Source organism: Procambarus clarkii, chromosome 21 (assembly GCF_040958095.1).
Source record: "Procambarus clarkii isolate CNS0578487 chromosome 21, FALCON_Pclarkii_2.0, whole genome shotgun sequence".
Taxonomy (NCBI): domain Eukaryota; kingdom Metazoa; phylum Arthropoda; class Malacostraca; order Decapoda; family Cambaridae; genus Procambarus; species Procambarus clarkii.
Window position 1 is genome coordinate 3,452,825 of NC_091170.1, and position 10,000 is coordinate 3,462,824.

Consider the following 10,000-nt stretch of genomic DNA (forward strand, 5'->3'; position numbering starts at 1 on the left):
GACCCACATACACTGGTTAAAAGCAACACCTAAAAGCAACAACAAAAATGTAGTACACTAGTAATTTTGATATATGTATGTATGTATGTATGTATGTGTGTATGTATGTATGTATGTGTGTATGTATGTATGTATGTGTATGTATGTGTATGTATACATATACATATATATATATATATATATATATATATATATATATATATATATATATATATATATATATATATATATATATATATATATATATTGGTGTATACTGGCAGCAGGTTTTCTTTCAAACATGTTTCATTGAATATGACCGCATATTCTGTATTTATTATTTTCTGGTTTAGGGCTTCTATCCCTCTAACTATTTTCTTAGCATCAGGGCTTAATTGAAATAGGAGTTCTCCAAAACTCATTTTCGTACTTTTAAGGTGAAGAAAAGAAGTGATTTACTATAGAGTGTATTACACTTATTTATATAATTTGCACGACGTTTCGAACCTCCATGGTTCATTCTCAAGTGAACAGATCTTACAATACTCTTAGAGAGTTCTCTTAGAGTTAGTTCTCTTAGAGAGAACAACAAGAGAAAACAAGAGAAATGTTTCTAACAAGAGAAATGTTGAACAAGAATACTTGCATAATAGACAAAACCCAAGATGCAAGAAGATTACAAATTCTTGAGGCAATTCACATAAGAATAGAGCGACCTACCATGAACACCCAAATCACGGAACTATTTACTCAACCTACCATGAGAGTAAGGACAAGACAAGAACATATCGATGCCAACACAGAAGACAATGTCCAACATAACATGCCAATTACACTGGATTAATCTTTGTTTAGATAGGAGATGCCTCGTATGGGCCAATAAGCCTTCTGCAGCCTCTATGTTTCACCTCACATTTATCCCTTATGTATCCCCCCATGTTTTCACCTTCATTGTATTATCACCTGACCCAGTGCGGGTATAAAATCAACTAGTATTGTAAGATCTGTTCACTTGAGAATGAACCATGGAGGTTCGAAACGTCGTGCAAATTATATAAATAAGTGTAATACACTCTATAGTAAATCACTTCTTTTCTTCACCTTAAAAGTACGAAAATGAGTTTTGGAGAACTCCTATTTCAATTAAGCCCTGATGCTAAGAAAATAGTTAGAGGGATAGAAGCCCTAAACCAGAAAATAATAAATACAGAATATGCGGTCATATTCAATGAAACGTATATATATATATATATATATATATATATATATATATATATATATATATATATATATATATATATATATATATATATATATATATATATATATATATATCATAACTTATGATAAGGCATCTTATCATAAATAACATCTCAACAAAAATCACATCATTCTAGGAGGTGATTTCAATATTGACCTGGGTCTACAAAATAACCCTCTAGTTGACTATTTCCATAACATCATGTAATCCTCTATGATAATCCCCACAATCACCAAGCACTAGACCAAAGTTCTCAAGTCAAGCCTAGCCTCGGGCCGGGCTTGGGGAGTAGAAGAACTCCCAGACCCCCATCAAGCAGATAAGTGTGTGTGTTATGAAGAGATACATCTCAACGACTAACAAAATTAGCAAGAGAAATATAGTCGTTGAAATGTAAGCCTCATCCTAACCATACACTCAAGACCTTGAGAAAGCACTCAGGAGAGTGTGAAAGACTCTGTGTTAATATTACATAATTTACAAATACATAAGTGTTATATTTTATCCTATCCTATATAAACAAGATTATATCATTATTCTTATTATTTAGCAATTTTATCTTTTCTGCATGAACTATCAAAAAATTTTAATTAGAAAATTAGCAAATATCTGTAATATTTAAGATGAAAAATTGAAGGAAACATTACTGTTAAAATACCACTTACAAATTTTGTTCTGAAACTCGATTCCGCTAACTTCCTATTGAGAATATTAAGATCACCTTCTGCAGCAATAGGATTTGGTATTAGATCTTCTATGATCTTGTCTGTTTCTTTTGTAGTCAAAGTTGCTTTCAATATCTTCACATCACTTTTCAGTTCATTCACATCACTTTTCAGTTCATTCACTTCAGTGTATATGGCCTGCAACATGTTACCTGGAAATTTATACAGTATATAGAAAGTGTACATGCTATTATATTACATATCTTGAATGTACATTTAAAATAAAAGCATTATAAAGTATATTTTAAAATAACTGACACTGAGAAAGCACCCAAAAAGTAGGCTATGACTGATGTGATAGATAATGGGATAATTTCTTAGTAATTATGAAACTGCTTATATAATTGGAAGCAAATTCAGCAATCTAACCTGCTCAGTTTGCAGTCTACTTGAACATGAAACTTATGCCTATCACCCATAGGGTACATATAGGTTATAGGCTACATAATAAATTAATTAAACTTTCAAAACTTACTCATATTCTGCATCATTTCTTTCAAACTCCCATCGTTCTTGTCTGGTGACTTTGGGTCGAATAAATTCCTTGATCTTGGAGTCCTAACGACTGAAGTACTTGGCGTGACCAGCTCATTGTCTTTAAGATTGCAAGATTTAGCTATTAAAATCTAACTACTGTACTGTATAATCAACAAATTTCATGAGCTTTTACTACTGCATACTAATATTATAAGTTATACTATATGTCTACATCACATTTAAACTACCCAACATCAGAAAGAGGGTGAGCCAACATCAGAGAGGGGGGGGGTTATCATGAGAGAGAGGAGGGCCAACATGAGAAGAGAAGAAAAAAGAAAAGAAAGAAATAAATAAAGAAAAAGAAAGAAAAGAAAGATAGAGAGACATACAGAGACAGACAGACACATACACACAGAATAAGAAGAGGTGACAGAACAAAATTAACAAAACAAATTTCAACATGAGAAAAGGGAGGTCAACATGAGAGAGAGAATGAGGGTCAACATGAGAGAGTGGGTCAACATGATATATATTTTAAATAATTACTTATTACCTTCATGAAGAAATACTGATGGCGTCAACGGTGTATTGTGAAGTGTAGTCTTCACTGGAGACTGCTTTTGTAGGACTGTTCTATTAGCTGAAAAGGAGTTATGTTTATTTCAAACACTTTTTAACCAAATAATATTTTTAAGACTTTAATATAGTTTGAACTAACATGAGAGAGGTGGGGGTCAACATGAAATACACATTTTAAAAATTAACTTATTACCTTCATGAGGAAATACTGATGGCGTTGAAGGTGTATTGTGAAGTGTAGTCTTCACTGGAGACGGCTTTTGTAGGACTGTTCTATTAGCTGAAAAGGAGTTATGCTTATTTCAAACACTTGTTAACCAAAATATATTTTTAAGACTTTAATATAGTTTGAACTAACATGAGAGAGGTGGGGGTCAATATGAGATACATATTTTAAAAATTAACTTAAGGTAAGGGACAAATTAACACGTAAGGTAAAGGTAAGATAAAGGACAAATTAACACGTAAGGTAAAGGTAAGATAAAGGACAAATTAAGGGACAAACAAAAGAAAAGTAATAACAAACCTGCTTGTTTCTAGTGACTAGATCAAAGGAAAACCAAAATTTCCCTGAACTGTGACAAGTGAAAAGCACCTGCTAGACAAAGTGGGAAAAGTTCACTAGACCCCATATGCACATAAAAGAATAATATGCTTAATATTAAACAATTAGAAATAAACACATATTTCTATACAGAAATTCCAGATAAGCATAAAAATTACTCAAAGCTTCTAGTACTTCCAGAAGGAATTAAACAAAAAAAAAAAAAAAAAACAGCAAGAACTAAGTTTAGAGCAGTTTTTAGTTTTTTTTAAACCAAAAGCATAAATAACCAAACAAAGGAAGCATGGTTAAATATCAATTTAGAACTTTTAATGTTATTTACTACTAATCCTTACATTCACTTAATATACCAGAATAATATGGTATTTGCGGAGGACTTATTTCTTTTGAAGGTGTATTCTCATATGAAGATGGCGAACACTTCTTCTTGGATTGAGACGAGTGATGATTGCCTGAAATTATTTAAATTGCTTAATGTATTGAATGGCATTTTTCAAGTTGCAAATTTTTTTTAAATTACTGTAGTAGGTTATCAATGCTTACGTTTGTTATTCTCGGAATTCTCTTCTTCATATTTGAAGCATGGTTTCCTTTTTCGTTGTCGAGGATAGCCCATATCGTCTTCAGTTTCGACATTTGAAGTGTCTTCCGCAGCTAAGCATCTTCGTTTTGCAACGTCAAAATCATCTGTAATAATTGAATATAATTAGTAATATATCAGCGAGATATATATTTATCGTTACCTAGTAGAGTAGTGAACACTAAGAAATAACTTAAATAAGCTTCCTAAAGAGATGTTTAATAAAACGACGTACATGATTTGGAACTTATAACTGGGGCACAAAAGTCTTAAGTAGCTATGAGGAAACCCATCTTGTGATTAAAATATAATTATAATGCTGTTTTTGTCTGCAGTGTTAAAGTTATGGTGAATGAATGAATAGGTGTCTTGTATCTTAAATCTTAATAATTATAAATTTAATACCTACCAGTTGTTGATAGGATTGTTGATACGACATGCACTCGCCAATTTGTCGTGTCTGGCTTTTCGTGCTTTTGGGCACTAACTGTATGCCTGCTCTGTGGCCACCAGCACAATATTTTTTCCTGAAAAGTCGAAATAAACTGTTACATGCTAATTTTAGCACTAATTTGGAATATTTTTAAAGCAACTCAATATATGCAATTTTTTAGTTTCAAAGTAATGCTTACATCATCAGATTTTTCAATCCAGGTTGTGGAGATGATACCCACACTACGATCATTGAAGCCTACCACTGCATACCGCTTTTCAGATGTCATCTACAAAATTGAAAAATCTTATTAAGGGTTGTTCTCCCCAAAAAAAGAAATTAGCATAAAGTTGGTAATAGATTTACTTGATTGTGTCAATCATAGATTAGCCACATTTGTAAATGATTTTCGGTTGGTATAAACAGTAGCTGCCATGTATGGACTAAAAGGCTTAATACAGTTTTATCTCTTAATGTGCTCTCAAAATATTAATAATTTTCATGAAATACAGGGTAATGGGATTTTTAAACAGGTAAATATTGGTCAAAAGATAATAGCTTTAATAAAAAACAAAATTGTGAATCTCATTAACTTACAATATTAGTTCAAACTATTATTAAAGCATGGATACAGTATTTAAATACGTACTTGTCATAAGTCATGTAGTATTGACAGAAAAGTATTTGCGCTTTCTGTCTCGATCATCATACCTGTGCGGTTCAGTTTTCTTGCTGGAATCACCTTCATGGATGAATTCCTAGTAAGAACCTTAAATGCTCCAATTAATTTGGAGTTACAAGGTTTCTCAAAGAGAGGTATACTTCTCGAATATACCCTGCAAAGGAACATGCTGTCTCCATTTTCATCGGTGTCACTGACAGTGTCCAAAACTTGGCAGCAAGTTTCATTATTCAGCAAATAGGCATTGTTTGGTGCCTTGGTATATATTTTATGTTCTGTATTTGGTGTATAAATCCTTTGAGCATGCTGCATCTCTTTCAGCCTCTTTGCAATTTGAACAAGAGGGTTTTTACTTGATCGAACCATATTCTTAACCTGCTGCAGGTAATTTTCAAATGGAAATGCTGAACATCTGTCCAAACTACCAAACTCTTTGGCATCAGAGGATATGTGTGTTAGGCAGTGTACATTGTACACTAAAAAATCCTTACCATACAGCTCACGAGCTTTTAACACAAAGTACAGCAAAAGATCATGTGCATATTGGCTGTAATTTAACTGAATCAATTTAGGTGATACAAGAATAGAAATGGCTACACTCAGAGTCAGGAAATGGTCATACAATTCTTTGGGTAAGATTCCCTTCAGTACAATCTTACCGGTGTAGAGAAGGAGTTGCCTGTATTCAGTCGCTTTCCATCTATCAACCTCTGAAAGACTTCGAGGTTTACGTGCAAAGTGCATAGGCACAAATTGTGTTAGTTGAATTAGACGCTGACTAATTTCATCAACTTGGCGAGCACATAATTTTACGTTTTTATTTCGTATCCAGGCAAGAAGTAACCTTTTCATAACCCCAAGACATATCTGATGCATATAGTCTATGGGAAAAGTACTCACCATATTTATATTTAAGTCACAGAATGGTGATCTACCATGGTGATGTTGAGAATTAGATTGATTACGAAAATCTTCATCTGTTCTGAGTTGTAAATTTTTCACTTGTTGATAACTCATTCTTCCATTCCAAACACCCTCTTGGGTACATCTATCACACCCAAAGTAGCCAGAGTGGAGTTTGATTGCCTTCACCATTGCTTTTGCTGGGGCATCACATATGACTCCTTTTAGTTTTACTGGCAATGTTTTGTCATCATTTTTAAATCCATAGTGCATAATTTTTTTCAAATCCTGAATGAATTCATTTAAAAAATCTAAATCACTAGGTTTAGAGCTTCCGTATGTGAGGACTACTGGGAAAACTCTTATAGGTTTGACATTATTGATAGCACAAAGAACAGGCCATAAACTTTCATTTTTACTTCTAAATATTGGCAAACCATCAATGTTGCAAATTAAAGATATTTCTGCCAAATCTCTTATTGTTGATTTAGGATACAGCCTTAAAGTTTTCAACATTTCCTCCTCTAACCCCAAGTAGATATACATCATGCCTGATTTAGTCTCAGTAGGTATATGTTTAACTGTATTCAGTAACGAACGAGCTGTTTTTGGCAAGTCAGCATGTCCCTGTTTTCTCAATTTTTTTAATAAATTATCAATGGCATTGTGTGTTATGCCATATTTATTAACCCATACTAACAATACATCTGATAATGATTTATCATCCTCATCACCACTGCTCTCTGACTCTGATGATATTGGGTCATGCTCATCAATCATGTCCCAAGTCCAATCTCTCTCTCTCTGACTTTCCAGAGATGATGCATCTTCATTGGCTCCACAACCAATATTAGGTTCTGAATTAGATGACAAAGCAGCATGGTCATCGTCTATGCTGTTTGTTGTAACATTGGCCAAAGGATCCTGATTCAACAACTGAATCTCAACCTCATCACTATTTTCATTTTTGCCATGCTGGGACGCCTGTTCTTTTAGGCGTCGCTTTTTGGCCCGTGACATACGCTGCCATCTTGTGTGGTATTCTCTTCTTTTTTCTATAATGTGTGCATACATTCTGAAGGAGAAAGGCCAAGTGCTACATTACCAATTACTATTACAAGATTATTAGTAAAGTACTGTACTGCAAAAAGCAAATAAAATGGGGTAAACTAAACTTTGAAAACAAATAATAATTAAAACAGGTAAATTAGTAAAATAACAAAGGCTTAAGCAGACATGACTCTGCTTAAGCCATGTAAAGCAGACAGATAAGATGGCAATATATAAGGGGAAAAAATTAAAAAGCTAGGATATAAAACTAATTGAGATCAAAAGCATAAATTACTAAAGTAGAGGAAAAAATAACAAATGACTTCATAAAAAAATTATCCAATTGCCAACAGCAACTTGGTAGTACGAGTCTAAGTCTAAGAAACAAACAAAATTTAAATGCTGTTATCTGCAATGAAACAATACATACTATTGCACGTACCGAAACATTGATGAATGTAAAAAATAGAGGTGTGAAAAAAAGGAGGTGTTATACCAAAACAGATGCAGAACTAGGAAACAGGATTTCTTCAACAGAAATTTTGAAATTGTTCACAATTTTTGTTAGACCAAAGTTGGAGTATGCAGCAGTTGTATGGTGCCCATATCTTAAGAAGCATATCAACAAACTGGAAACGGTGCAGACATGCCACTAACTGGCATTAACTAAATGCCAAAAAATATGCCAAATATACTACATAAATATACATACTACACATGCACAATAATTGTCCTGGGTCCAATGTCCTGGGACCTCTGATATTCATAATATATATATATATATATATATATATATATATATATATATATATATATATATATATATATATATATATATATATATATATATAGGGCCATCAACACACCTCCAGCTAGGGCCACCAACACACCTCCAGGGCCATCAACACGCCTCCAGGGCCATCAACACAACACCACCATCAACACACCTCCAGCCAGGGCCACCAACACACCTCCAGGGCCACCAACACACCTCCAGGGCCATCAACACGCCTCCAGGGCCATCAACACAACACCACCATCAACACACCTCCAGCCAGGGCCACCAACACACCTCCAGGGCCACCAACACACCTCCAGGGCCACCAACACACCTCCAGGGCCACCAACACACCTCCAGGGCCATCAACACGCCTCCAGGGCCATCAACACAACACCACCATCAACACACCTCCAGCCAGGGCCACCAACACACCTCCAGGGCCACCAACACACCTCCAGGGCCACCAACACACCTCCAGGGCCACCAACACACCTCCAGGGCCACCAACACGTCTCCAGGGCCACCAACACGTCTCCAGGGCCATCAACACACCTCCAGGGCCACCAACACACCTCCAGGGCCATCAACACACCTCCAGGGCAACCAACACACCTCCAGGGCCATCAACACACCTCCAGGGCCACCAACACACCTCCAGGGCCACCAACACACCTCCAGGGCCACCAACACACCTCCAGGGCCACCAACACACCTCCAGGGCCACCAACACGTCTCCAGGGCCACCAACACATCTCCAGGGCCACCAACACACCTCCAGGGCCATCAACACACCTCCAGGGCCACCAACACACCTCCAGGGCCACCAACACACCTCCAGGGCCACCAACACACCTCCAGGGCCATCAACACGCCTCCAGGGCCATCAACACAACACCACCATCAACACACCTCCAGCCAGGGCCACCAACACACCTCCAGGGCCACCAACACACCTCCAGGGCCACCAACACACCTCCAGGGCCACCAACACGTCTCCAGGGCCATCAACACACCTCCAGGGCCACCAACACGCCTCCAGGGCCATCAACTCAACACCACCATCAACACACCTCTAGCCAGGGCCATCAACACAACACCACCATCAACACACCTCCAGCCAGGGCCATCAACACACCATCCAGCCTACCACCACAAGCTTATATATATACTACACATGTCTAAGAGCAAATAAAAGAAAACAGTTACCTTAACTATTGAAGATGCAGCAGGATTTTGTGGATAAGCCAACAGCATTCCCTCTCGACACGGTTTTAAAATGGCGGCGACTACCACAACATGCAACGAGCCTAAAGAATGTCCAGCGCTAGCATTATCTAAACGCTATTATATATTATCAAGCAATACGGAAATCTAAAATAAAAAAAATGATACAAATAATTGTATTAAATATTTATTTGCAATTACAATACCTCGGGAATATATTTTTGCGTTAGCAAAACATATTAAGTTTGTATTTAGTTTAACTCAAATTAAAAAATTCTTTACAAATTCATTCATGTTTTTATGTTAAAATGTTTTTGTTGATTTGTTTGTATATTTTCATAAGTAAAGCATGCTTACCGTCTTATTCCAAGTTTTATGATAACTTTACAAGGTTTAAAACATAAAGTTCAATATATATTCTGGTTTTCACACAGGAATTATACGTTAATATAACATCATAATAACGTAATGATGTCGTGTAAATAACGTTATACTGACGTCATATAAATGTTATATTTATGTTATAAGAACGTAAACTGGATAGCTTTACAGAAAGTAAACAAAAAAAACTAAATGTTGACTGAAAATTATTTATTCTTAAATATAAAGCATGAAAACATTATAATACCATAGCATTTACTATTATTTTTAAATTTTTACATAAATCTTAAAAAATTGTGTCTCAAGAATATATGTTTTTAGTTACATCCTTTGGTTTTAAGAACGTCAGATATACGTATTTATGTCAAAAGTTACAG

The 10,000-nt window shown here is 35.4% G+C and overlaps 3 protein-coding genes across 3 annotated transcripts in view; all 3 read right to left on the reverse strand.

Moving 5' to 3' along the window:
* The window catches only part of LOC138366925 (uncharacterized), a 7,600-nt gene extending 5,097 nt beyond the window's left edge, over positions 1–2,503 (reverse strand). Inside the window, exons 1-3 of the mRNA XM_069328190.1 lie at positions 2,441–2,503; positions 1,906–2,117; positions 1–29 (exon numbers count right to left, since the gene is read on the reverse strand). The exon at positions 1–29 is cut by the window's left edge and continues 134 nt beyond it. Of these exons, the coding sequence (XP_069184291.1) occupies positions 1–29; positions 1,906–2,117; positions 2,441–2,456 (257 nt within the window). The 5' untranslated portion in view covers positions 2,457–2,503. The remainder of the gene's footprint in view (positions 30–1,905; positions 2,118–2,440) is intronic.
* A 54-nt stretch (positions 2,504–2,557) lies between these two features.
* LOC138367009 (uncharacterized) lies at positions 2,558–5,722 on the reverse strand. Its single transcript, XM_069328415.1, has 7 exons — positions 5,252–5,722; positions 4,802–4,891; positions 4,579–4,696; positions 4,133–4,276; positions 3,925–4,041; positions 3,218–3,304; positions 2,558–3,085 (listed from the first exon to the last, which is right to left on the reverse strand). Exons 2-7 carry the CDS (start codon positions 4,889–4,891, stop codon positions 2,988–2,990), a joined length of 654 nt encoding a protein of 217 aa, XP_069184516.1. The 5' UTR covers positions 5,252–5,722; the 3' UTR covers positions 2,558–2,987.
* Positions 5,262–6,733, reverse strand: LOC138366991 (uncharacterized). Its single transcript, XM_069328396.1, has 2 exons — positions 6,185–6,733; positions 5,262–5,360 (listed from the first exon to the last, which is right to left on the reverse strand). The coding sequence occupies exons 1-2, from the start codon at positions 6,731–6,733 to the stop codon at positions 5,262–5,264; spliced, it is 648 nt and encodes a 215-aa protein (XP_069184497.1).
* Between the last annotated feature and the right edge of the window lie 3,267 nt (positions 6,734–10,000).

Coding starts and splice junctions, on each gene's coding strand:
- LOC138367009 (XM_069328415.1), bottom strand. CDS start 4,891: ATGACATCTGAAAAGCGGTATGCAGTGGTAGGCTTCAATGATCGTAGT. Junction 4,697..4,801: donor GGATTGAAAAATCTGATGAT/GTAAGCATTACT, acceptor TCGACTTTTCAG/GAAAAAATATTGTGCTGGTG. Junction 3,305..3,924: donor TTCTGGTATATTAAGTGAAT/GTAAGGATTAGT, acceptor ACTCCTTTTCAG/CTAATAGAACAGTCCTACAA.
- LOC138366991 (XM_069328396.1), bottom strand. CDS start 6,733: ATGTATATCTACTTGGGGTTAGAGGAGGAAATGTTGAAAACTTTAAGG. Junction 5,361..6,184: donor GTGACTTAAATATAAATATG/GTGAGTACTTTT, acceptor GGTTCTTACTAG/GAATTCATCCATGAAGGTGA.